This window comes from Vicugna pacos, chromosome 18 (genome assembly GCF_048564905.1).
Source record: "Vicugna pacos chromosome 18, VicPac4, whole genome shotgun sequence".
In the NCBI taxonomy this organism is placed as follows: domain Eukaryota; kingdom Metazoa; phylum Chordata; class Mammalia; order Artiodactyla; family Camelidae; genus Vicugna; species Vicugna pacos.
Window position 1 is genome coordinate 34,042,353 of NC_133004.1, and position 27,247 is coordinate 34,069,599.

General features: G+C 48.7%; 3 protein-coding genes and 1 long non-coding RNA gene across 8 annotated transcripts; 2 read left to right on the forward strand and 2 right to left on the reverse strand.

Annotated features, from left to right (window-relative positions):
- The first annotated feature begins 668 nt into the window (after positions 1–668).
- Positions 669–11,703, forward strand: SUMF2 (sulfatase modifying factor 2). 5 transcript variants are annotated; one of them, XM_072943035.1, is made up of 10 exons: positions 669–798; positions 2,435–2,591; positions 5,092–5,206; positions 5,873–5,917; positions 6,283–6,433; positions 7,386–7,441; positions 7,523–7,585; positions 9,302–9,386; positions 9,566–9,710; positions 10,853–11,703. In XM_072943035.1, exons 1-10 carry the CDS (start codon positions 672–674, stop codon positions 10,935–10,937), a joined length of 1,029 nt encoding a protein of 342 aa, XP_072799136.1. In that variant the 5' UTR covers positions 669–671; the 3' UTR covers positions 10,938–11,703. The 5 variants fall into 5 exon arrangements, with proteins under 5 accessions (XP_072799136.1, XP_072799139.1, XP_072799138.1 ...); XM_072943036.1 differs by lacking the exon at positions 669–798 and adding an exon at positions 1,496–1,601; XM_072943038.1 differs by lacking the exon at positions 9,566–9,710.
- PHKG1 (phosphorylase kinase catalytic subunit gamma 1) lies at positions 11,570–20,474 on the reverse strand. Its single transcript, XM_006201342.4, has 10 exons — positions 20,340–20,474; positions 18,100–18,214; positions 17,372–17,550; positions 16,874–16,928; positions 14,142–14,207; positions 13,700–13,863; positions 13,227–13,317; positions 12,937–13,090; positions 12,667–12,792; positions 11,570–12,307 (listed from the first exon to the last, which is right to left on the reverse strand). Exons 2-10 carry the CDS (start codon positions 18,180–18,182, stop codon positions 12,062–12,064), a joined length of 1,164 nt encoding a protein of 387 aa, XP_006201404.1. The 5' UTR covers positions 18,183–18,214; positions 20,340–20,474; the 3' UTR covers positions 11,570–12,061.
- Positions 18,241–20,547, forward strand: LOC140687117 (uncharacterized). Its single transcript, XR_012061226.1, has 2 exons — positions 18,241–19,398; positions 20,356–20,547. It is a non-coding gene; the product is annotated as an uncharacterized lncRNA (long non-coding RNA).
- Positions 20,548–22,668: 2,121 nt separating this feature from the next.
- Positions 22,669–27,186, reverse strand: CHCHD2 (coiled-coil-helix-coiled-coil-helix domain containing 2). The gene is made up of 4 exons (XM_006201448.4): positions 27,028–27,186; positions 25,380–25,629; positions 23,887–24,037; positions 22,669–22,978 (listed from the first exon to the last, which is right to left on the reverse strand). Exons 1-4 carry the CDS (start codon positions 27,075–27,077, stop codon positions 22,968–22,970), a joined length of 462 nt encoding a protein of 153 aa, XP_006201510.1. The 5' UTR covers positions 27,078–27,186; the 3' UTR covers positions 22,669–22,967.
- Positions 27,187–27,247: the final 61 nt, after the last annotated feature.

Sequence of the window (27,247 nt, forward strand, 5' to 3'; positions counted from 1 at the left end):
AGTGAATAGAGAGAAGGGTGAACTAGAAGTAAGGAAGCTGAAAGAGCTGTACGTGTAAAGTGGCAAAGTAGGAAGGGCAGAGGTAGAAACATGGCTAAGGGCTAAGTGAGAAGAGATTTTCAGGCAGACTGGTTTCACATCTTTGAACCTTGGTTTATGCTTAAATATCCATCCGAAACCTTCCACTGTCATCTTTTTCTCACCCAAATTACTGTTCTCCCCTCAAAGTTTCCACAAAATTGGTTTTACACAGTTGGTGTATTTCTAAAGTCCGTGAAAGTGAGGTTGTGTGTTGCTAAGCTTTGTATTTTGAGGACTTGGCACTTGTCTACAATGAGTGTGCAATAAATGTTAAGTTGAAACCTTTCCTGTGATCTTGCGGTGGGACTCCGGGGCACAAAGGGAATCTGAATATAAAAGGGAAGGGAATCAATCAGTCCGAAAGTTAACAGTATGTTGAAGGGGCTTCTGGAACGGCAGGGCCTCTTGACACTAACCCTGAGAAAATTGCACTTAATTACGTGGCCCCGCAGCCCGTCGAACTCCGGCCGCAGCGCCATCCCAGCTCCTGAAGTAACGTCCTTGGGTTGACTTCCTAAACGAGGACGCTTAGGAGCAGTGCGTGCGCGCGCGCGGGAGGTGTGGTCGCCGGCGTGATGCGTGCGGTGCGCATGCGCAGCAGAGCCGCACCGTGGGGCGTACCCTGTGATGCTCCCGGGGCTCGCGTTCTCGGCATGGGTTCCGCGCTGCCGCTGTTGACTCTGCTGTCGCTTCTCTCCGGCCTGTGGCTCGAGCTAGGTCAGTGTGCTGCCCCTTCCCGACTCCCCCTGGCGTCGTTTGTCCCAGGAGGCGTCAGGAAAGTGGTAGGGCGTTCCGTCCTGGTGGAGCGAGACCATGGCCCCTCCGCCCGCTTCCTCCAAGGGCCTGGAGCGGCCTAGGGGCCTCTTCCAGAGGCGGCCAACTTGGCCAGGTCGTTAACAGCTCAGATCGTATCTCACTTCTTTTTTTTACTTTTAACTAATTACTTTGGAATAGTTTGAACTTAAAAAAAGTAAAAGAGGAGAATATAACGAGCGTCTCCCCACCACGTACCCCTTGCCCAACTTTAACGGTTGCCAGGTTATGGCTTTAATCTTAATCCTTTGGGATCCATCCCACTTTCCCCTTCCCCAGGGAAATAAATTTTGAAGTGAATCGGCATTCAATTTTACTTACAAATATTCATCTTGAATAGCCAAAAAGACAAGTCATACACACAAAAACACCGTATCACTTTCCCACCTAAAAAATTAACTGCTTCTTGATATCATTAAACATCCAGTTAGTATTCAAATTCACCTACATCCAGTTAGTATTCAAATTATACTTTACTTGTTGAATTAGTGTCAAAATAAAGTTCATATACAAACAGTTGTATATTGTTTCTTAGCTCCCTTTTAACATGAGAATTCTGTGCTTGCTCTTTTTTTTTTTTCTTTTTTTTCACCCCTTGAAGTGGATGAAAACATCAGTATGAATGTGTCAAGATGAGAACGTGAAGGCCAAAGATAGGACCCTGAGGAACATGAAAAGCTGTGGGCTCTGCCTTTATGGAATTTATGGTACTTAGACGTCCTTAGGTAGAAGCATACCAGAAAGTAGTACATCAAGCCTGACAAGTGTGGCTGTTGGAAATAGCACTGACCTGGAAGTTAAGAGACTTGGGTCTACTCCTGTCCCCTGTTAACTAGCTCTTTAAGTCAGTTTCCCTTTTGGATCTTGGGTTCCTTGTGTCAAATGTGAGGGTTGAATTAAAGATGCTTTTAATTCTGTGATTTTCAGAAGCATTCAAATAGCAAGTATGAAGGATTTCATTTAGTTATTTGATGGTAATTAGTGTACACTTGTGCTAGGTGCCAGGGATACACTGGCAAAATAGATGTCGTCTTTTTCTCTCTGGAGCATATGATTTAATGGTGAAAATCATTAAGAACTGGTAAGAGTTCAGCAAGTGGAGAGGAAGGGGCAGGGAAATAGCATGAGCCGAAGTATGAAAGAAAGAAAGAAAGACAGATGATAGATGTATTTCAGAGTATAGTGTCTAGATTTGTCTTGTGACAAAGCGTTGTGAAGAAGAATAGAGAGGTAAGGAAAGAAAAGCATTTGTTGAAAACCTACCATGCGCTAAACATTACATACATGTTATTTTAATACAGCCATGACCATGAGGTAGTTAGATGTTATCCCCGTTTTACAGATGAAGAAATTGAAATCCAGACTAATTTGCCCAAGATCACCCAGCAAATTAAGTGGCAGAACAAGAATTTAAAGCCAAATTTTTAAAGCCTCTGTTTGTTTTTCATTATACCATTATGAGTCTTACATATGATCCAAATACTGCCACTAGTTTTATGTACATTCATGTAGTACTGACAACTCTCTTTTTCCTCTGCAGGGAATGGGCAGACAACTAGCATGGTCCAGCTCCCAGGTGGGAGATTCCAGATGGGAACAAATTCACCAGATGGCAGAGATGGTGAAGGACCTGTCCGGGAAGTGGCAGTAAAACCTTTTGCCATTGATGTATTTCCTGTCACCAACAAAGATTTCAGGTACATCAAATATTCTTCCAGGAAGAGGAAAGGCTAGTCTAATCTTCATAATAGGAATTAGCTTGTTCACTATCACATATCATCATTGCAGTGGTGTTATTTACATTTTTAAGATGAAGAATCTGAATTCCTCACTCTCTGCTAGTGGCACATCTCCTGACTCTTGAACCAGTGTTTGCCCAGTACACTAGGCATAGCACTGAGAAATGTGGGCAGAAGTCAAAAATACTCAACAGAAGCCTCTTCAGCAGGGGAGAAGGAACTGGGAAAAGGATCCTACTAGCTGAGAGTCCCTTAAATTCCCCTTATATTTACTTAGGGAAATGGCATTGTTTTAGGAGTCAAACATTATGTTTCCAGCTCAATCTAAGAAGCCATCCTGAGCTGCCTCAGTTTCCCCAGGGTGATATGCTTTGGGTCGGCTAAAGTAGAAAGTGATCCAGAGCATATCTGCAACTCACCTTCAGAGGGTAGCGGGGTAGTATATAGAGAGGAGGGGAGAAGGAAGAGGAGTGGATGGGAAGACAATAAAGCAAATGTGGGAAATGACTTTAACTATTACATTTGTGTAAAACTTTTCAAGGTGAAAGGTTGTGAGGGAAAAATTGATTCAGGAGACACAGGCAGAAAGAAGCATAATGATTGTCAGTATACTCCTCAGGTCCTTTGACTCATTTGACTCCACCTCTAGGGACTTGTCTTAAAGAATTAATGGGGGGAGGATATAGCTCAGCGGTAGAGTACATGCTTAGCATGCATGAGGTCCTGGATTCGATCCCCAGTACCTCCATTAAAAAAAAAAAAGATTTAAAAAAGAAAGAAAAAATTAAGGTTGTCCAAAAACATTTAGCTAAAAAGATGACATTGTAAGCAAATATTAAAAATGTAAGGATTACTTAAACATACTGTATCAATATAACAATACTTTGCCCTTAAAAACTCCATTGTCAAAAAGAGATAGGAAGTGTTACATGAAGAAAGTAGGTTATAAAATACTAAATAAGGTACCATCTCATTTTTTTAAACTATGTGTATAGAACGTATATGCATTTAAAGAGAACTGGAAGATGTAACATTGCATTTGTTGATGAATTTCGCTCATGTTTTTGTGACTTCCAAATGAAAATGATTACAGGAAGCACCATAGTAAAGCTATTTAAAAATCCTTGGTTTGGGAGAGGGAGAATATGGACAGTTGTATCTTAGTTGGTATGATACTGGATGATGATTTTAATTTTATTCTTTTTACCTACTTCTATTTTCTCAGTTTCCTACAATACAGGGTGCATTGCTTATATGTTCTTTAAAAATATTTTTAAACGGGAGAGTTATTAAAATTAAAGGAGAAATCTCTTCTGATCAAGTTTGTACCATATCATGGTAACCAGAAATAGATAGATGGATTCTTTTATATTTCAAATTATGACCTGTTACATGATAGAAATATGTCATCTCTAGTAAGCCCCATAAACTTTGCTTAGAACTCATATTCTGTCTTTGACTCTTTAGTAAGGGTATGAGACTGTTCAGATGATCTGAGGTTGGTAAATAGCTATTGCTACCAAATCTGATCTCCTCCTCCATTCTCAATGCCCCTTTGATAGTGGAACAATGTCTTCTCATGTCAGAGGGCTGGCACAGAGAGGGTACTCTTAGCCCAATGAAAACAGTCTGCCTTACCCCAGAAATCTGCTTGCTGAAATTTTCTAAGCCATACCAAACTATATGAAAATCCATTCTAAAATCTCAGCAAGCCATTTTTATTTGACTCAGTTTCCTTCATCTGTTAGAGATAGTAATGCTTATTCTGCCTCCCTCCCATGATTGTTGTGAGATTAGGTATGTGATGAAGACCTTTCAGAAGAGAAACCCATTCCCTACCCTTAAATCTTCTCAGCAGCTTTATTCATTATCTCCAAAAATTGGAGATAATCCAGGTGACCTGCTGCTGGTGAATAGATAAACAAAATATGGACTATCCATATAATGAACCCAGCAATAACAAGGGACAGACTGTCAATACTGGCAACAACATGGATGAATCTCGGAAGCATGCCAAGTGAAAGAAACCAAACCCCAAAATCAAAGGATTTGATTTATGTGAATTTTTATTCTGGGAAGACAAAGCTATAGAGACAAAAAAAACCAAAAAACAAAAAACAACCAGATCATTGGTTGCAGAGGCATAGGGAAATTTTGGGAGGTGGCTGATGGAACTCCTCTGTATCTTGATTGTGATCGTGACTACATGCTTTGTCAAAACTCACAAAACTATACACCAAAAAGAGTGAATTCTACTGTCTGTGAATTGCATACACAGCAACAGATTTTAAAAAGAAATCTCCTGCTCAGGCTTTCAGGTTAATTCCTTGTAGTTCAGAAAAATTCTGTAATGTGTGACTAATAGGATAAGGATATATGAGGTTTTCTGGAGCAGGAGAGGGAGAGAGTAGAGCACAGAGCCATATCAGCTGAACCATGTGAAATGTCTCTTTCCCAGGGAGTTTGTCAGGGAGAAAAAGTACCGGACGGAGGCTGAGATGTTTGGGTGGAGCTTTGTCTTTGAGGACCTTGTCTCCGATGAGCTTAGAAACAAAGCAATCCACCAAATGCAGGTGAGAGAACCTGGGTTTGCAGCTGACAGCATGAGAGTGGGACCTGGACAGAGAATCTCGTGGGATATGGGGTCACCTGGGCCAGAGTAGAGAATCAAACCTGAGATCTGGAGGCTGGGAGGAAGCAAGAGAGGACCCCCCCCACAAAAAAAAAAGTCAGATGAACACACACTCCCAGGAAGTTAACCCTGTGCTGGTTTCTGCAAAGAGAGACTCTGTAAAGATCTAGGTAACATGCTTGATTCAGGACATGTGCTGCTCCCGGAACCAGCAACAACCAAACATCTTGACAAGCCTCCCTCTAATATGGATGGTAAGATGTCACAATTTAAAGATTCCAGATACAGCCTCACTTGGACCACCTTAGTCTCACCCTGAAGTCTCCACTCTGCGTCCCATGTGTCAGTCAGGAAGGCTCCCTTGCTGGATCAGAGCATCTTGTAGTCATGTTCCTTTTCTTTTTTTTTTTTTTTTATTAAATTGTATTATTTAATTATTTTATTTTGGTGGAGGGGTTGGAGGAGAGGTAATTAGGTTTATTTATTTTTAGAGGAAGTACTGGGGATTAAACCCATGACCTTGTGCACGCTAAGCACGCACCCTACAACTTGAGCTGTACCCTCCCCCCACCTTTTTTTTTAATTGCATGCTCCTTTTTTTTTATAGTCTGTTCTGTGGTGGCTTCCAGTGGAAAAGGCGTTCTGGAGGCAGGTAGGGTTTCTCTATCTTGTTTTCTACCCCTGTTGACTCTTATTCTGGAGGCCTGGCTTCTCTAGACCCCTTGCCCTTTTAGGAATACTGAGTTTAAAAGGATGACAGAGAGATTTCAGGGAAGCGGCCAAGCAACTCTGTTTCCTCTGCAGTAGTCCTTTTAGCCCTTGCCCATCCCATTTCTCCCTTTAATCTCATGTTTAGTCTCTTTCTGACTGTGGACCTCTCCTCACTCACCAGGCTCTCTCTTCCCACGTCCTTGCTCCATCTAGTGGTAAAAGGTGAGCTCAGGCGCCCTAAGCCTAGCCTTCCTCAGACTTCCGTGGGGTCCCTGAAGGTTGTCTCACTTCACTACTGGCTATCAGCCTGCAGGTCCTGGCTCTGGCATCCGAGAGAGACTGGAGCTCCCAGTGGTACACGTGAGCTGGAATGATGCGCGTGCCTACTGTGCTTGGCGGGGGAAACGGCTGCCCACTGAGGAGGAGTGGGAGTTCGCTGCCCGAGGGGGCTTGAAGGGTATAGAGATGCCACGGCGATTTCCCTTTATTCTTTCTCCCCATCCTGCTTTTGCAAGGGGTTGGGAATGGCCCGTGCTCCCTAGAGCAGTGCTTCTTACACTGTGTAAGAGTGTTTCTTTTTTTTTTAATTGAAGTATAGTCAACTTATAATAAATCAGTGTTAACTTTTTTTGGTTTAATGGATTTACTGGGGATTGAACCGAGGACCTCATGCATGCTAAGCATGAGCTCTACCACTGAGCTTGTGGTTGTTATCTCTAATCCGTCTTAGACCAGAACTTCCATAAAGTAAAAATTAATAACTGGAAAATGGAGACAAAGGGACATACTGTTTTTAATTGCTGGAGATTCCACAGACATGTTGCACTTCAATAAATATAATCAGAAGAACACAGCATAGGGAAAAAGAAAAGAATTACTTATACTGTATACCTTTTCCATAGCTGTACAGGGATTAATATAACAAATTGCTGTTTGCTTGTAACTGTTACGTTGCAATCCTAACTAAACAGAAAGTTAGAATGAAATAGCAATTCCCCATATTCAGCACCTCTGCACACTCACTGAACGAACACAGGCTGTACGTAGTCAGAGTTATTAATGTGATAAACGAGGTTGCTTGTTCATTTATCCAACCTAAGTCACATTAACAAGTTTCTCAGTGCTTACTCTCAGTTTCTGTACTTACCTCAGCATAAGCTGGGAACGAATAGTTTACAGAGTGGCATTGGTCAGAACCACACCTAGAACTGTAGTGTCCTGGAGCAAATCAGGCCAGGCGCTCCGAATGCAATAGTAGTGGGAGGGAGGGGCGTGGCAAATAAAAGTGAGTAATTTACTCTTTGCATCACATCCTAACTTCCTTTCGGTTCCCTCGCTCTTTCTGTCTTTCCCTTCTTCCCCACCTCCTCTCCCCTCCCTCCTCTGCTCTTTCCTTGCTCTCTTGGCAGGTCAGGTTTACCCCTGGGGAAACCAGTTCCAGCCAAACCGCACCAACCTGTGGCAGGTAAGACACACGTCCCTCACTCCTGTCGTCTCTAAGAGCATTGATTGAGACCTTCTGTAGCCTAGACGTTGTGTTTGACAGTGGGATTCAGGAGGCTTCATGTTCCAGTGGAATGGAAAACTGGCACGGAGTAAAGCAGAGACGGTACTATGGTGCTTCATAGTGAAGACGCGCGGCTGTGCTTGGGAGTGCGTCACTGCCAGGAGAGCAGGGAGGGACGTCACAGACAAGATGCTACTTGAGCTGATTGAGCCAGAGCTTGCCACGTGAAAAGTGGAGGAGCGGGTGTTCCACGGAGGAAACAACATGAGTGTGGGTGCCGGGTTTGGAAAGGGTGCTGTGTGTTTGGTGGCATGACAGATTCAGAGATGCTAGCACACAGGGAAACGGGGGGTGCAGGAGATAAAGTAGGTGGTGGGTTGGAGGCAAATTATGAAGGACCAGGGGTGCCGTGATGTGGTTTTAGATTTTATCTTCCAGGCAGTGGGGAACTGACAGAGGTTTTTAAACAGGGGAGTCAGGACATCCTTTTGATTGGGGGTGGGGTGCTGGTTGTGGCAGATTTGCGCCGGACCAGGTGAGCAGAGCTGCAGTGGTGGCAGGAGGTCTCTGAACTCAAGGCTGTGCCCAGGGGACTGTGAACACTTGAATGAAGTGGAAGTGGAATGAAGAGGAAACCAAGTGGGAGGGGCCTGCCTGAGAAGAGAGATGGGGTGTGATACTTAGCCAAATGGGGAGGGGAAGATAGTTGGGTTCAAGCATGAATCTAGGCTTGGGCAATAGGGTGATGTTGCAACCATTATCCGGAATAGATAACACGCATGGTGGGGGAACCGGTCAGTTTAGGATCCACCTAGCTTAAGATGCCTTTGGGTCATTTATGTGCTCAGTTAGAAGTTGAAAACATGATTCTGGAGCTTAGGACAGAGGTCTGGGTCCGAGCAAGTGGCTTGGGAGTCAACAGCATTACCTTAGGCAAGAAGGCTGTCACTGGGAGGCTCTGCAGCGTGAGGGGAGCACAGCACCTGGGCTCTAGGACGAAGCCTTGAAAGGGGCCTGAGCGGTAGACTGACCTTTTAGATGATCTTGGGACCAAAGCTTTTCGAAAAGCCAGATCTGACTTATTCACTGTGTGATCTTTGATAAAGGAACTGTTTTGAGCCTCCCTTGCTAGCTTTTTAAAGGGAGAAAATACTTGCCTCACAACCTTGTAAGGATTAAAAGAGATCGACGTGGCAGCCCTAGCGTGTAGTAGGTGACGAGTAAGTTACCGCCCCTTCATCTTCCCTTTTGTAAGAGCGGAGGCAGCTGAACTCCAATCTTAATGAAAACGGAATGAACTGAACAAATCGCATGGGCAAATACAGGTTCCTTTCTCCAGAATGTTGGTGGTAATGAGCAGGGGGTGAGGGAGGTGGAGTCAGGAGGTGGAGTGGGGAGAGTGAAGCCTGCTGGTGGTAGAAGGAACAGAGATGCACAAGCGAGCACAGGACGGGCAGCAGTGGTCCCTGAGAAGGCAGGCCGGGGCCAGGACACAGAGGGGAAGCGGAGCCTTTCTTCCCAGGGCACGTGGGGTTGGAGGCAGATGGGAGAAAGTCTCCAGAGTGGAGAAGGTGGGAGTAGAGTGGGCTTGTGTGGACACAGGGGAAGCCACTCACTTCCTAGTCCAGCCAGGAGGTCACGGTGGAGGACGTGAGGCAGCCGGTTTGCAAACTCAGGATGGGAACCTCAGTCCCTGCCCTGTGCCCTCCCCTACCCCAGGTGATACAGCAAGATGGCCTTGGTTTTCCTCTGGGCAGGTAGGAAGACCTGCCTTGGGACGGGATGGCAAATCTTTCAGCCTAAATTCCTCCCCCTCAGGGAACATTCCCCAAAGGCGACAAGGCTGAGGATGGCTTCCATGGAGTCTCCCCGGTGAATGCTTTCCCCCCACAGAACGACTATGGTAAGACTGCTCATCGGGTGGCTGTCACCATTTACATTGGTTGGAGGGGTTGTTCTGCATGATGGGTGAGGTGAGGCAGAGAGGCACCACAGGGGGGCCTTCGCTCCGCAGGGCCATGGATGGCCAGGCAGGGCGGGTGTGGTGCTTCCCCCCGGGACTGGCCTGCTGCTGTGCTGCAGGGCTCTACGACCTTGTGGGCAACGTGTGGGAGTGGACGGCCACCCCATACCGGGCCCCCGGCCAGGACATGCGTGTCCTCCGCGGGGCGTCCTGGATCGACACAGCCGATGGCTCCGCCAATCACCGGGCCCGCGTCACCACCAGGTGAGGGTCTTGGCAGCTGGGGGCCCAGGGTCCAGGTCCTGGTCTCCCAGAGCACAGGGGGCGCCACCCCCACACCTCTCCCTCTACCGGGAGTTGTGGGTACTGCAGAGAAAGCAAAGAGCCCAAGACAGCTGGCGCCTTCTCCTGCCAGCTCTCGGCACCACGAGAGACTTTGTGTTCAGCATCTTAATCATCTGGGCTTCTCCACTTGACCTCATAACTAGGCATGCAGGGGGAGGGAAGTGGAACGGGCACATTAGTAGGTTGTGGCCAGGGGTCATGGAAATACTGATGCTTCCAGCACATGGACACATGAAAAATCATTTTCTACAATCGTTTTGTTTCACAGTCAAGCAAAAATAGGCTCAGGGAGGTCCTGAGACCTGCTTATTTCAATGCAGGTGGTTAGTGGTGGCACCTGAATGGTAGGTCCCTGGCTCCCTTTCTAGAACTTTCTACTTCGTTCATCTGTAGATTTATTTTGGTTACTCTTCCTGCAACTCCTCCTACTCCTGGGTTCTGTAAGGACTGTAGAGAGGCTACTATTCCTGCGGCCTCAGGATGTCAGGTTTGCAGGTGTTACTCTGACGTGTTGAGGCCTCTGGGTTTTCCCCACCTTTTTCTTTAGAACAAAGTAGTGGGGAAAGTACTGGCCTGGGAATCAGGAAACTGGGTTTGCCTTGGGCAAGACATTTAAATCTTTCTGGTCTCTGATTCTGTGTCTGTGAAATGGTGAACAAATCCTGCCTCCCAGAGCAGTAAGGAAAATGGCAAATGAAGGAAGAGATATGAACGTTCTTTGAAAAGTGTGAAGTACTGATTGGTGCTGCGATATTCTCACCTCTTACCGACAGGTTTTTTTGGGCTGAGTTATTCTAAACTACTGACAGTTGAAGTTCTTAGTCGCTGCCTTTCCTGACTTCCAGCATGGTCTCTTAGGACCATCCTCACTTCCTCCACCCTGTCCCAAGGCCCTGTCTTACCTCTTTCCCCCAGGAATTGCTCACACTTGGGACCTGCCCTCCCCAGGCCTCAGGCACCCCAGACCAGCAGGCCCTGGGAGGTTGAGCAGGAAGGTTGGGTACGGCCCCAGGCCCCTTTCTCAGCAAGTGTTCCTCCTCTCTCCCCTTCCCTGGTCGCAGGATGGGCAACACCCCAGATTCAGCCTCAGACAACCTCGGCTTCCGCTGTGCTTCTGGCGCAGGCCGACTGCCTGGGGAGCTGTGAGCAGCCGTGCAGATGAGAGAGTTCTCCCGTGGTCCCCATGTCACTCCCTGGCCACACTGCAAATACAGCCAGACTCCAAGCTCTTCAACTTCAGCCTCAGGAACGACCTCCTTCCCTGTCCCCATCCTCTGCGCCAGGCCCCTCTGCCAGGGCAGGAGAGAAATCTGACCTCTGCAGAGGGGTGCTGCTGTCTCTTGGAGAAGGGGCGTAACTTGTGATTGTGGCTAGGAGCGCGATGTTTCTCTTGGAGGTCAAATATTAACCTTATAGGGACCAAATACTCAAGCAGTTAGGGTAGAGGACTCTGAAAGGCAGTTTGTTAAACATTTTTAAGTCTGCTCCCTTCCCCTTTCTCGGGATCTGACACTGTTTTCTCATGGCAGAATCTCCCCAGGTCTCCTTGCTTTCCCAGCAAGCTGCTATAGAAGGAAGATGATTTCCTTCATTTGCCTCATTTGTGGGGTTTCCAACCTCCAAGGGAACCTAATTTCCACTGTCTGTATGTAAAACGCAGTCACTTGGGCTCTTAGAAGCACAATGTCAGTCTTAGAGGGGTCTAGGGCAAGGAATGATCTACCGGACGAGATGGCACCACAGAAGTCATGCAGTAAATAATACTCCGGAAAGACGAGTAGCAGAAGCTTCCCCTTCTATTGTCGTTATGTCAGGGCTGCCATACACCTCTGAAAGCATGTCCCCAGAGAAGAACCTGCTCCCATGGTGTCCCTGGACGTTGTGACGTCAGTAAAGTCTCCTGGGATCTGTACCTCAGACTGTTCTGTGTCTTTCGTCCTCACTCTGGGACCCTAAGGGAAGTGTATCCGAGTGTCGCGAGGAGAAGCTGAGATGGCGATGCGACTGGGATGTGGAGGGGCAGGCGGGCTCCTGCTTCTGGACCACGTTTGGTCCCCCACTTCCCCACTCCGTGGGGCTGGCTCCGACTGCACTTACCACTGTGTGATGCCCCTGAGAGGGGACAGTGGCCCCGGTTCCAGGGGTGCTGGCCAGGGCCCAGTGCCTGCTCTGGACGGAGGCCTGCCCACACTCTCACTCCTTTGACTTACGTGTCTGTGGCTCCCTTCCCCCCCGTCACCCCCGCCCCACCTCCCCTGCCTGCCAGCCCCTCAGTAGTCCTCCTCAGCCAGGGAGAGGAGCACGGCCTTGGGTGTGTTCTCGAAGAGGGCAGCTCGGTTCTGCTGCTGCCCCTTCTTCACCCAGTGGCCGTAAATTCGGAAAGCATAGGCATCGATGAGTCGCCGCAGGGGCCGGAGGGCATAGGGGTCCCGGATGACGATCTCCCGGGTCACGGGCTTCACGCGGCGGTACTGGTAGTAGATCCGCACTGAGGCCAGCACCGTGAGAGCGATCACCTGCGGAGGCCGGGACTGAGGACCTGGGCCTGGCCCCCGCAGGCCTGTCTCCTTCCCTTCCAGTGCAGGAGGCCCTGAGCCTCTTTGCTGGGAAGCCTTGTGTGGCTTCTGCTGGGCCCAAGCGCTGCCCGATCCCTGTTCCCACCCCACCAGCAAGCACAGGGCTTTAGGCTGTCGGAACTGATCTGTCTTCCGTGGAGCCAGAAGTTGAGGTGGAACCATCACAGGGCTGGGCAGGAGGGGAAGGGTGGGTGCTCTGGAAACCCCGGGGGTGTGAAGAGTCCCCAGGAAGGGCCCTTGGACCTCAGGTGCCTGCAGCGCCCGCCTCGGGGCCCTGAGTGGGAGGCGAGCTTCAGTACCTTGAACTTCCCCCGGGGGCTGAAGTGCCGCACTTCCTCCACCACGTACTGCTGGAAGAAAGGGTGCGCCAAGGCTTCTTCTGCCGAACAGCGGCCCTGCGGGCTCACCACCAGGAAGCGGGAGACCTGAGACAGCAAGGGGGAGCGGAAAACGTCAAGGCGGGTCTCCCCTGGCAGGTGCCTCCATCCTGTGACGCGGTGCACCCCCCTCTCCCTAGCCTGGACCTTCCCCCGACCCGAGCCCGGAAGCCGGCAGGCTGGGCCTCTCACCAAGTCCTTCACAGTGTCGGAGTAGTCATCCCACTCCGGGGAGCCAAACTGGTAGTTGCCACTCATGATCATCCGCAGCATCAGCATCTGCTTGCGGTGCCAGAAGGGCGGGGAGCCGGCTAGCAAGGTATACATGATGACCCCCGTGCTCCACCTGGCACCGGGTGGGCAGGAAGAAAGGCAGAAGCCGGTTGTAGCTCCTACTTCTTCCTTACCTCCTCAGCCAGGTGCTCCTGGCCATGGGGGTGTCCCTGTCCCCAGGGGTCACCTCCTTCCCCCAGCACACTCACATGTCCACCTCTTTCCCGTAGCCTGGGTGGTCATCATTCATGGAGCACTCAATGATCTCAGGGGCCAGGTAACTGGGGGTCCCACACACCTCTGCAGGAACAGTTTCCATCAGGACAGGTCAGCAGGGGGCACTCGGAAGAGGAAGGCCCAAAGAAACAATGGAGACAGAACCGAAATGGTGCCTGGGCTGGGACTCTCTGAACACTGGCCAGCTTCAGGGCCAAGGGCAGGGCCAAGGTGCTGGCTCACGTGGCCACCTACTTGGGGCCCACTGGTTGCCTAGTTACATCTAGCCATCCTGCTGTGGCATGCAGGTGGTGGGAACCTGGCCCACTCCAGTCCTGTGAAGAGACACCCGGCCCTGAAATGGTAGGATTTTTATTCTAGGGGAGAACCCAGGCAATCTCTGTTTCAGGGAGAGCTGATGAGAGCGCCTGAGCGCCTGACGTGGGCTAAGGCCACGTTACCAGACCTCGCAGCTTCTCTCCCGGCTCCAGCTGGCAGGAAAAGCCGAAGTCTGTGAGCTTGATGTTCATGTTGTCATCCAAGAGGATGTTCTCGGGCTTCAGATCCCGATGCACGATGTTGAGTTTGTGCAAGGAGCAGATCACCTCCAGCAGGGCTCTCATGATCTTTCTGGGGTGGGAGGGCACATGTTAACACTCATCTCCTCCTCTGCAGGGTCCAGTGACAGGCAGGGAGACCAAAGCCCACATACCAGCCAGACTGCAAGTGAGGGAGGACTCAAGACAGGCTGGGACTATCTAGGTTGAGTCAAGGAGGGAGGGAGACCACCAAAGCCAGCAGCTGACACACCCCACCCAGACAAGTGCATGCTGGGCCTCCTCCAAGACTTGGGGGCCTGTAGCACCAGGACCGGCAGGGAGTGGGGAGAGGAGCAAATGGACCCTCACCTGGTTTCCTTCTCACTCAGGGTGACCTTCTCAGTGAGGTAATCAAAGAGCTCCCCTCTCTTCATCCTGTGGGGGCAGAGGGATTTTAGCTGGAGGCATCCCAAGACTACCCCCTCACCCTGCCCCCAGAGAACTGCTTCCCCCTCTAACGCCTCCAGAGGCAGAATAGGCCACCCTCCGTGAAGGACCAAGATCTGCGGGGAGGCGCTGGGGGAGTGGGTGGAGACATCATCTGGGAAGACTAGAAGAGAAGGGAGGCAGGAGGGTTGCGATGGCACCAGTGTCAGGGTCCCCCATCCTTGGGAGTGACAGCATGGACTGGGATCTATCAGGGCCAAAATCGGGTGGGAGGGGAAAGAGGGACCCTGAGCCGCTGGCCCAAGGCCCCAGACCCAGGCCGGAAGCACAGGAGTCTCCTGATTTTTCCCAGGAACAAACAGCAGTAGCAGTACGAGCGGTGGAGGAGCAGTTTGGCCCATTCGGATTCCTTAGGGTTAAGAATTGCAGTTCAATCATCTCACTTCTTGGGATGATCTAGAAAGAGGTCTCTGCTACAATAACCTAGTTATACTCTAGAGGGCAACTTGGGGCAGCATTAAAAATAGCTTCCAGAAGCAACTTCTTCAAAGGTTAGAGACATCTGAGCTGCAGGACAGTGCCGCTGAGCGGAGCTGGGACAGCTGCAGCTGGGCAAGTCTGGAGGGGTCCCGAGAGAGTCTCCCTTAGTTAAATAGGAAAGGTGCGTCCTGCCCACTCCTGCCCGCCTTCTGCCCATCCCCAGGGAAAGTGGGGCACAAGGGATTTTGGCCAGTGGCAGAGAGGGGCACCAAAACCCTTGAGCTTAGTTGGTGGGGCAGGGAGGGGAGTTCTGTTTGAGGAGCAACCTAGAAATTACAGAAGTGAGCCTTGTTTCATACACGCTCAGTACTATGTTCCTAAAAGGCAGTATCCAGTTTTCATCGCTTTAATTCCATTTCAAAGACACGAGGATCAAGTAACAGTGGTGCTATTTCTCTTTTGTGGCCTTTTAGACTTCTGTTGCCCTAAAATTCCATTTTACTGGGAGCCCATTTGCCACCTGGTCTTTCTTGATAGGGTTTTTTTTTTCCTACTTTAAACAGTTTCTAAATAAAATTCTGAATTTCAAGAGAAAACAAAAAGACACTAGGAGAACTCACTAATAGCAGGAGCAGCAAAAAGATTTACCAGTAAACACAAGGACCGTGCAAGGCCCATCAGCAAAGCAGGCCCCTGCCTTCCCGGAGCTGGCAGTTTAATTGTAAACACACACCAAGTTAAACTGTTAAAAACCATCACTGCACATGTTTAGTATGGCTACAAAATGAAGTGTTGCAACAATTCAAAATCTGCTTGCGTAAGTTTCTCAAGAAAATCTAGTCCCTAAATTAGCAGTTATGTGTGGAGTAATCAAGACAGCTCTACAATGATGATTTGATGCTTTGTGCAACAGAGATGTATGTTCTTCAGTGAAGACTTGGTGGAGCTGGGGAACAGGAGCTAGGGAGTTTCCTTCCTTGGGAACCTTTTCCAATAAGACTGGTAGTAAGTCTGAGTGCACTGTTCACAGAGCATTTTGTGTTGTTCGAACTCCATGCTTGGAGCCTGGTGAGACAGGCAGTATCATCTTTACTTCCAGGAGAAAACAGAGGCTCTCAGAGCTAAATGGCCCACTAGTCCCCAGGGAAGTGGACCCTGGGACAAGGAGCTCATCTCAATAGCCATGCTGATACATAAGCAGAGGGACAGTGACATTGATGATGATGATGCTAGTCTTGGAACCACACCCTAAATACAGTCTCCACCATCTGCTTCTCTCCCCTGGTGGGTCTCTTGCCCTCATACTACTGGCTTCCTCCTTTCCACTCTTGCCTCCTTACAGTCAGCAGGATCCTTTATAAAAGTAAATCAGATCACATCACCCTCCTGCTCTCGGCCCTCCGCAGTTCTTCCATGGCGAAAATGCTGGCTTGCTCTGCTCTTTGGGACTGACTGCCCTTGTATCCTGCCGTTGTCACAAGCTTGCTCCACTCCCCCACCCTAACTTCCTTTCCAAGCCTCAGACATGTCAAGCTCATCCAGCAGGGCCCTTGCTCTGGTTCCTCCCTCTGCTAGAAGGCTGCTTCCCCAGGTCTTGGCTCAGATCCCCATCTCCCTTCATCCAGGTCTCTGCCCAGGTCACCTCCTGGAGGGCATCCTCTGTCCACTCCCAAGGGAGCCCCACTGCCTCCAACCCCTGCTCAGCTTTATGAATACATGCATGTGCTTAACTCGGTGTGTATTTTATGACTTGATTGCTTTCTGTTCCCTCCCTGTGAAAATTCTTACATGAAATCAGCAACCTAATCTGTCTTGTTCATGGTTATATTTTCAACGTCTGGAATAAGTATTGAATGATCACCACTGTCATCATCAGTGTAGTTAATAATTATTAGCATTAAAAGAATTATTACATTGTGCCGGTCACTGTGCTATTACTATTCCTATAACACTGCCAAGAAACTGATTCTTAAACCATCCAGCCCATAAGTGGTGTACCTGGGATTCAAAAGCTGGCAGCCTGACCCCAGGAGCTGATTCTCCTAAAGCATCTGTGGTCTTGTTTGGCATTCAGCGTGTAGGGGGCTGGCTGCTGGTTTCCAGGAAGCCCTGGTGGGGGAGCACAACGGATAGGCCCAGGGTATGGCTGGCTGGCTCCAGGGCCGGGTACTTACAGATCAAACACCAAGAAGAAGAAAGTGTTGGTCTCATAAGTGTCCTTCAGCTGTACTGAAATGGAAATGGCTAGCTCGTCTCAGGCAGCAGAGGAGCCCGGGCAGGGGCAGTGGAGGCTCAAGGGCAAGGGGATTAAAGCTGCTGGGGGCTGGCTCAGAAGCTGGAGGGGATATCAGGGTGATGTTGAAAGGAGGCCCTCCAGGGGAGGGGGCAGCCCAGGGGCTTCACGTTCCCACCCCCCACCCAGCCCCAGCCCTGCCTGCAACCCCTTCTGTCTGGCTGGAGGAGGAGGCTTGGACAGAGTTGAATCCCAGGAGCAGTGAGAGTGGAGCTGGGAACCTCAAGCCTCAGGGCACTGGGCTGGCTGGGCCTCGGGGTGCAGGAGACCCTCTGGATGGTTCTGGCTAGCTGCACGGTGGGGCCAGTCTCCCCGACTAGGGCTATCAGAGCAGAATTGTGGCACAGCACCCCTCCACGGCTTGGGGGCCATCACTCACTGATGTTGGGGTGTCCTGAGACCTTGCGCAGGATGTCCACCTCCTTCAGCGTGGCCTCCCGCAGCTCCCGCACCTCCTCGGCGCTGAAGCTGCCCCCGCCGGTAATGTCGATGATCTTCACCGCGTACTCCTGGCACGTGGGCTTGTGGATGCAGCGCCTGACGACACTGCTAACTCCCCTAGGGGTGCAGAGCACAGATAGTCCTGGGGGCCCCTCACCCCAGGGGGAGGCCTGGGTTCAGGCTACAGGAGAGATGTCCTGCCTTGTCCCCCAACTTCCTGCGAGCTTTCAGGGATGGTGGGATGTGAGGGCGGCACAGAGAGGGCGATTTGCCTGGAGCTGATGAGGAAGAAGCCTGCTCTCAGGCCTCCTGACTCCTAGCCCAGTGTTCTTCCCCAGCCCGTAGGAAGAGGCCATACCCTCTTAGGGCCATAAACTTCCCTCAGACTCCTGATCCCCAGCCCTGGCCCAAAGCTGGATTGGGATATGTTGTCAGCAGCACTGGGGGAGCTCTTTGCTAGGAGTGGTCTCTGATCTGGGCGCTCTTGCACCCGCCTCCTCCGTCCTGGTTCAGGAAGGCAGGACTCCAAAATGAGGCTTCCTCCAGGTGGACAGTGCTTTGTGGATGGAAACAGGGTCAGTGCTCAGGGTCAAGCAGAGACTTCTCCAGCCCACAGAGCTGGCTGGAGCCTGGGACAGCACTTCATGGGGAAGGTCTGGGCCTTACCTGCCCAGGATCTCCTTGGGCTCATAGTTCTCATAGAAGCTCTGTGCGGAATGGAAGTCCGGCAGTGCCTTGTCCTGGGTCATGCTCAGCTCCTTAGGGGTGACTCCCAGGGGCCCTAAGAAGGGAACACAAAGAACTCATCAGCCTTCTTGACTTAGGGGATGTGCTCCTCCAGGGCTGTAACCATCTCTCCCTCATCTTTGTATTTCCTGGCATAGGGCTGACCTCTTGTGAATGTTCAAAGCAAATGTTTGTGAACAGACAAAAAAACTTTGAAAAGAGCCCAAGAGCCCAGCTTGCTTCTCCCCACTGGCTATGAGTTCTCGTGACCCCAGATGACCGTGTGGCTCCCTACGTGTTCTCATTGTAAGCTTTTGCTTCCCCTGTAGGAGCAGCAGATGGTCAGCCGGGCCCAAGCCGAGGCTTGAGGCAGGAATCAGGCCATCGGGCTCCAAGATTAGCTTTGACAAGGCCAGCACACCCTTGATTTTAGAAAGAACCACTGAAAAACTCTGCAAAGGACATATTAAAGTGCTGTTTCTTTTCCTCTTTGAGGAGACGAGGCTAGTCCTGCTTTTCCTCTGCCTGCTCTCAGCACTTGTGGAAAAAGGTGAGAAGCTTCATGTTTCATCTTCAAATATGCCGCTCCCATTGCCTCTCCTTATCTCCCCGGTTGTAACTGTCCTCCCTGGAAAACACCCTCCTTCCGGGACAGGCTTGCTGTGCTTCCCACAGCCGCTAACTCACCCGTTCTGTCCTTAACCAGGACTTTCATAATCTCCCTCCCTCCCTTCCTTCTTGCATCCTTCCTTCCCACCTTTCAACCTCCCTTTTCTTTCTTTCATACTCTGGGAAGTACTATGTCAGGTGCTCTGAGGGGTGCAGAGCTTGATGGGTGAGTCCTGGTCCCAGCCTCTGGTACCACTTGTCAGTGTGTGCTGTCATCTCCTCCATCCGACTGTGATCACCTGTAGGACCTTCCAACCATCCCTACCCACTGTGCCCACTGCAGGTGTGTCGCAGAGGCTGCTCAGTAGATGTAAGTCAATAGCTGGAGGCATCCCTGTGGTCCAGGTTCCTGCCGGCAGGGTGGTCCTGTCCTCAGAATGCCCCCCGTCCTACCTAAAGCTGGCCAGTGAGCCCTGAGTGGTCCTGCTACAGCGTGGGGCAGTACAGAGCCAGGACACTCAGGCCTAGACCCAGAGGAGCTGAGCTGGCTGGCTTTGTTTCAGGGACACAGAGGCCACCAGGTACTGAACTCCTACCTCCACGGAGGACTCGAGGAATGGAGAAAATCAGGTACCGACAGGAAGAGGGGCAGATAGAAAACAGGCACAAGCTGCCACTCAGCAGGGCCAGAGCTACATCTGGTCCCATGTCCACTGCTCTTTCTGGGTCCAAGAAGGCCTGGGCTGTCAAAGGGGCCAATTTGCTGACCCGTCAGGCAGAAGCCCTGGCTGCCTTGGGACAGGCCGGCTGTTCCAGGAAGCTGGTGTCCCCACCGCTGGGTGCCTGGTTACCAGAGGCAGGACTAGAATAACAACGGTCTCCTCTGCCAGCAGCAGGCGCCTGAGCTCTCACAGGCTGCCTCTGCCCGCAGCAACCCCAGCTGAGCCCAGGGGTGTGTGTTCCCCACAAAAACAAGCCCGTTTCATGGCAAGTCCTTTTAAGTTCCCCAGCTGGGTATCTGTGCCCCTCCACCTCCCAAAGCCGGGTAGCAAACGGTCTCTCCCTTCCCCCAGCCCTCTGTGCACAAAGGGTGTGTCTACACCCACCCCAGGATGCCGTCCCAGCTTGAGGCCCCACCATGCCCTGGCACCACCAGCTGTGCTGAGTTCCAGCGGCACTCACGTCTCCTGGGCTGGGCGGGGGTTTGTCTTGTCTCATCCCCTTGCTCTGGGCCTAACTTGGGGCCAACATCATGCCCCCACCTGCATTCCCCATGCCTTTTCCAAGACTCCTTTGGAAAGGGTCCCCAGACGGGAGTAGGTAGCCTGGGCGTTTTTGGAACATAACATCCCTCCCCCGAACTCAGAGTCAGACAACACAGTCACAGGGACCTGCTTTCTGTAGACAAGTGAACTGGAGGGTTAATACTGCCACTCTTCTGGGCCCATCTGCCTTCAGAAGCAGGGAGAGGTGGGTCTAATGAATTTGGGGGGTTCTGACTTCTCTACCCCAGTCTCTCCCTCTCCCCACCTGCTGCCTGGCTTTTGTCACTCACTGGTCCAACTACTCACCACTGTGTCCTCGCAGGCCCTTCAGTGAATGTGACAGGAATCCCAAGTTCCCGGAGCCCCTTGGGGAAAGGGGACAACGGACGACTGAAGTGTGACCCGAACAGACACTTGTGGCCAGAGTAGGCTATCTTGCTGCTTTCCCTTTGGGCTTTGCTGCTTGATGACGGAAGGCTGCGGTGCCAAAAATAAAACACAACTGCAAACCTGGGATATGGGCCAAGGCTCCGTAGGACAAGGCACAGGCTGACCCCTGGTGGAGGGTGAAGGAAGCTCTGCTGGCCTGGGGGCCAGCAGGGAAGTGCGAGGTGGCCAGGCTTCCCCGGGAGCTCGCTCAGCCTCCAGGCCTGGAGATGCAGCCAGCTGCCCGGGAACGCCCTCGCTTCTTCGGGAGCCATCTCTGTGTATGCTGGGCGCAGAGCCCCAGAGAATGTCTCAGCGCACCTGTGTGCCACCTCCAGTCCTGGCTGCCACGGGGACCCAGCAGGGTAGGGCTTATGTGGCTGGCCTACAAAATGCAGCCCCTCCAGGGCTCCATCTCTGATCTGCCTCCATGATTTTCTCCTTAACCCATTTTGTTTTCAGCCTGCATTTTCTAATGAGACTTCCATGGCCTCTAACCATGTGCAGCTTTGGGTTCTTCGGGTGAGGGTCCTCATCAGTGTAATTCTAGCTTAAGAGGCTGACAGAATTGGAAATCATGTATGCGACATGCTGGCACACACTGGACACTTACTTACGGCTCACCCTCATTCTAAAGCTACCTTTTCTTCAAACCCCTAATTCTAATATTACCTACTGTGCTTTGCACACATGCTGAGCCTATAAACACTCATTTAATTCATATTTTATAAAGCATTTCATACATACTCTCACTTCTACCATCAAAACTCTGGTATTAAGCCAATTTTAGAGAATGATTTGCTTAAGGTCACCAAGTAGGTGAGCAGGAGGGCCTAGGTGAACCTGACGTGGGCCCATGTGCTCTTTCCATCATACCATGTTCACTCTGGGGAAATACTTTGCACTGCTATATAGAATGAAGCTATAAACTCTGCCTCTATCCATAAAGGCTTCCAGCTTACTTATATGCAACATCTGATTCCAAGGATGAAAACACTGCAGTCTCCTTTTCTTTACTGTCAGTAAGTTTTGTTGTTTTTTTGTCTTTTCTGATTCTAAGCTGTAGACTCTTGCCAGTTTTACATTTACAGTGCATGACAAAACCTCCTTCTAACCTTAAGGCAAACAGGCATTACACCTACTGGACTATTCCCTGTGCCCTTCTGTGTAGCCATGGCTCCCAACAGGGAGAGGCCAAATCAGTCACTCTTGCATTTTGTCAGTGGTTCATTGTCCTTTCATTCATTGATTCATCAATATTTGGGTACCCACCATACACCATCACACCTTGGACATAAGGGGCATTAGTACTATGCACTCAGATGTCCTGAGCCTCTAGGAAAATAGGCAAAGAGCCCACTGATGAGCCCAGGAGGAATATGCTGGAGGACGAGCCAGTAGTGAACTGTCTGTGGTCATTTAGGTCCTTGAGGAAAGGCAGACTTGGCCCTTTTTCTGGAACTGAATGATTAGGTACAGTGTGGGGCACTCTAAGAACCCAGGTGAGGACAGGAGGTGAATAATCCAGTTATTCAAAAGCATTTCACTCACCTAGCGGTAACAGAGGTCTCCAAAACAGAGGGGGGGAGATCACATAATCTCCAAAAGGTACATTTGAAAGCAGGAAAATTGCAGAGCATAATGTACACATGCACCCCAAGTTGAGTCCAACTCTTTAAGACAACATGGAGCAGGCAACTGCAGCCAGCTTGAGTCTTTCCAGAAGAAGCTACAATGATTTAAGAAAAACATCTGCAGTTTTATGAAAAGAATGATTTTTCATCTCCAACCAATTCACTGGATATCCTAGCCTAACACTGACATGTAGTGCCAACCTGGCCACAGGGAACCCACACCTGGAAGGGGTCTACTCCCACTGTTCCTTCATCACTCACCAGATTGGAACAGTTAGTATTTTAGAAGTCCTGTTACTGCTCAGTTCACTCAACGTTGGCGCCAAAGGCCTGCAGCACCTGGAACCTTTTTAACGAGCAGCGTGTTTGCCAGGGAACTCTTCCCTACAGAACTGATTCTCCAGAAAAGCCCCCCAGGAAGCTCTGCCAGATTCTCGCGACTTCAACACCCAGAGACTACAAACTAGGTAAACTTATAGACATGTTGAGGCAACTGTGTTCTTCTGTAAAATGCCTTTATGTTCACAATGTGTGTGCCATTTGTGATTTATAAACTTATTCTTATGAGTCACCCCCATTTTGAAAGAAAATCACTTTATTCTAATTAATTAACAAACAATAACATCAGAAAAACATGTTTAAGAGGCCAAACACCTGCCAGCCCCAAACTCAATGTCATCTCAGTGAACTTCTGTTTAGGAAGGACACCCTCTTCCAACTGCAATTCTGAAGCAAAAATAGCTACTAACGATAGAGGAGAGGTTTAACTAGTGGTTTCACACTTTCGCATCTCTTCATTATCAATTAGCTTTCTATGCTAAATCAACTTGGTCATGAGAGACGATTTTTCATGTCTTCACCTGCAACTTCTTGATTAAGCTAATCCTGCAAACAGAAAAGGTATGTTAGTTAGAAGAGCACTAGCTATATGTTTTCAACAAAACATAAGTCCTCCAAATTATGAAAGGAGGGATGAAGCCCAAAATTATTAGTTTCTTTCACAAGCTATTTAGGAATCCTGCAACCAACAAAACTTCAACTCTACGCTTGCCACAACTGAGAAAAGACATACATGCTTCCAGGGGTGGAGTCCTGAAGCAGAAATATATTCACTTTCGTACAAGATGTAGCTTCATCAAAGACTTCAGATAAACTTGTCCATGTAATCTCCTAATTCCACAGTTCAACCACCTGAAAGGATTAACTTCTCCCCTATTTCCTACCTAAATGAAGGTGGGAAAATGAAAATAGGCATTTTTAATAGGTGGTGAATTCTCAGGTTGATAGGAGGAACTCACATAAAACAAGCTGACTGCCAACATTCCAGAGAGCCTAAAGCTCAAGGTCCCACTGAGGGATTTAATAAACCTGTCTCTCTCAGATGAGGTGTCTAGAATGATAATGCTGTCAATCTTTATGCTCATTCCAGGACCGTGGTGAAATCAAATGTAATTTTATAGTCATAGCACTAAGGCTATGAATCATTCACATGCAATAACCACAGTAAGACTGTGGGAAAAAAAAAATCTTGGTGCACACAGTAACCTATACCTGTTTCAGGAAGAATCAGATTCAGAACACAACTGGCAAAAGCCTAAGATAATGAGTAGAAACCTCTACACTAGCTCCTTGTTAGAGGAGTTAATTACTTTTAGAGTAATTTAAACAAAATCTCCTCTAACTTGTCAGTTTAATTTATTAAACGCAGACCCCCTAAGTTTCACAGGGGCCAGGGGTACCATTCAGTGAATTACGCAGATACAAATTCAATCCCGGATTGATTTATCACCTACCATTCGCCAGTCTGCACTGTTTCAGCACCTCACTGAAACCCTCACAAAGCTTAAGGTCACCCTGGTTCTGGGCACATTCCAAAAACTGTTTCATCTCATAGAAGCACGGGCCAGACTGCTGCTGCGGTGTCAGCTGGGATCCCTGAGGCTCCTGCAAAGGCGTAACATTCAGGACTGGTAAGAAAGGAAATCAGACTTTTCCCCAACACAGAGCAAGAGCCACTGTCTTTGAAGTTACCTGGGGAAACAGAACTAGAACCAGATGCAAACTACAGCTGCTGTCTAAGAACATGGAACATGATAAAATTTAACACGTTGATCGCCTCACCCAAATCTGGGTGACACTTTCCTTTATCCAATTATGCAGGTTTTTTACAAGTAATTTGTAACAGTTTTCATTTGTAATACAAGTATTCAATAGTAACAACATACAAGTATATATGCAGATAAAAATTATTTTCTTTTGAATAAAATTATATAATACTGTTACTTTCTTACGATGTTTGCTGAAACAATTTATATAAAGCTGTGGTGTTTTGAGACAACTAGGACAATATGTTTCTGTCTTTTTTACATTTTTCCTAACTTCTTGTTGTTCCAAAGTTTGACCGCTTTTCTGACAACAAAGGACACACATTCTTCTGACTGTTTTGCCTTGAGGAATTTTTCTAATTTGTAAACTGTGATCTATCGGTTCTACTAATTGGATCACATATCCCTCTGCAGCTAAGAAGTATCAAAGTAACGCCACAGACTATTCTGTTACTCAAATTTATTCTGTGCAGAATAATGACATTCCAAGAAGTAATAAAAGTGTAAAAAGGTTGAAAATTGAAAATTAGAAATTGTTGTTTAAAAACAATCCCAATTATACTGGAAAAACAAACAGATTAATTATAAGCACTTATACTGTCAGTGCATCACACTGTGGTAAAGTGTGAATTTGGGCCCCACAGGAAATACACCCAATCCACAATGGGTGATCAAAGTGTTAAAGGCAGAAAGAGCTTTAGCAAAAATTCTAGTTGTAATCAGAAAGATTCAAGAACAAAAATGCAAATACAGTGAAATGGTTATTTGGGCATCTAAAGACCAGTGGTTCAGTGAAGTTTCATGGAGGAAAAAATGGGACTAATAGAAAAATAGATGGATGAGCATTTCAAGTACACCAGAAATAGAGTATACACCCATGCTCATGAGAGGAGAAAAATTACTGCCAAATGTGGCTTTGGGGGTGGGGGGTAGGTTTGTTTGTTTGTTTATTTATTTAATGTTTAAAAATGGAGATACTGGGGATTTAACCCAGGACCCTCGTGCATGCTAAGCATGCACTCTACCACTGAGCTATAACCTCCCCACTCAAACATGGCTTTTGATAAACCATTCTCCACATGTGGATTCTAAAATTACAGTTCCTACATGTAAACAATTTGCAAATAACTAGGTTTTCTCATAAAATACACCACCGAAGGGAATGCTGCCCCAACTCTTACCTGGTAAGTGATGTCAGGCCTTGAAGGCTCAGCATTACTCCCTCCACTGAAGCCCCCAGTGATGGCATGACCTAGAGTGTGGCCGACAGCAGAACCCACAGCCACGCCAGCTGCAGTGGTTGCCATCTGGGCCATTAGACCTGGCTGCCGGGGTGCAGCAGCAGGGGAGCCAACAGCAGATGGTGGAACCGCTGCTGGTGGCTGAGCTGCTGGTGCTGGCCTGGGTGCAGCTCTCATTGGAGGTGCCCGGCTACAAAAGAAATAAGCAAAAAGTGTGAGTTCCCACTTCCCGCCAGGTTTGGAGATTGCCAACCTAAAAAAAAAAACCTCTAAACCAATGAAACAAAAAAACCGCTTGCATGTTAAAAATAAACCTCAGAATTTTCATTTTAAATCATTAAACACATATTCCACATACATATAAGAAAACTTAACAGAACGCATTTCCCTGAACTATTTACATCATTTTCCTTTAACTGTCTATTAAGGTTGTAATCACCAAATATAAACCCTTTTCCCCTGCTTTTTGCAACCATTTCCATGTATTCACACAGTCTATAATATCTTTAAAGAACACAGTTATTTCAATACTTCATAAAAATTAAAATAACTGTTAATGAGACAAAAACCACTTGCTTTCATGAAGCTGACATTTTATTGAGGGATCAAATAAATGTTAAGAAAAAAACTGGTGGGTGGGAATAGTTCAGTGGTAGAGCACAGGCTTAGATGCACCAGGTCCTGAGATCAATTCCAAGCACTTGTATTTAAAAAAAAAAACACAAAAAACTTTCACATAGATTAAACTCCCTCTGTCCATTTTTAGATTGCTTCCTTGGGTGCTCTTCCCCCAAATAAGGCTAGGTTCAAAACTTCACCTCCTATCAGGTGGTATCTGGCATAACTTTACAAAAATGTGGTTTCCCCTCCTTTGGCTAGCAGCATCTTTCCATAAGTGAATTCCTTCCCTACACGCCTAGCATACTGTTTGAACACAATCCACCATAGTCCAGAGAAGCAACGTGGTTCTGTGCTAAATGTCCTGAGTCTGTCACCGGAAAACTCGGGTCTGAGACTGGTTTCCCTACTTACTGGTTGCGTGACCTTGGACAAGTCACTTATCACAAGTCTCCAGTTTCTCTACTTCTGTAAAGCATGAATAACAACTACCTCTGAGGTTATCACTGGCAATACATTTTACAAATATTTTATGAACCAGAAAACGTCATATATAGGTGAGGCCTTGGCGACTGTGTCCCCAACTGGGCCGAGTCCTTGGAACGCTCACTGCTCATGGCAGGTGCTCAAAGATTATTTACTGAATTGAAATACGATGATTTTCCCGATTATACCACCTTTATTTTTTTTTCTATTTTTGACGTTTCAGCCGGATTAGTTTAAAATATTCACTCTTTCTAGCACTGGCCTGTTTTTACTTAAAATGAACTCTAAAATACTTTAGTAACTCACGGACATTCGAAATTAGAACGTTTTGCCACCGACAGGAAAACTAGCCAAACCCCTACAACCAGCTTGAGGCGGCCCCACGGACTCCCCCACCCGCCGACAACCGGCCGCGCCGTGGCCCAACGCGGCCTCCCTCTGTGTCACGGCGCCGGCAGAGCCCCAAGGCCCGCGGTGACCTCACCTGGCCGGAGGGGCCACGCGGGAAGTGCGGCTTCTGCTTCCACGAGGCATCGCAACTGCGCGGCGAATACGCTAGAAGAGCGGGATTCGGAGAAGATGCTGGCGTTTTCTGCAAGGAATAAGAGCGGAAGTTGGGAGGCGGGGCTGACCTCACCGTGCAGCCAATCGGCGCACAGGCAGAGGCCTTCCGTTCGCCGACGTCTCCGACCGACTGAAGGTCA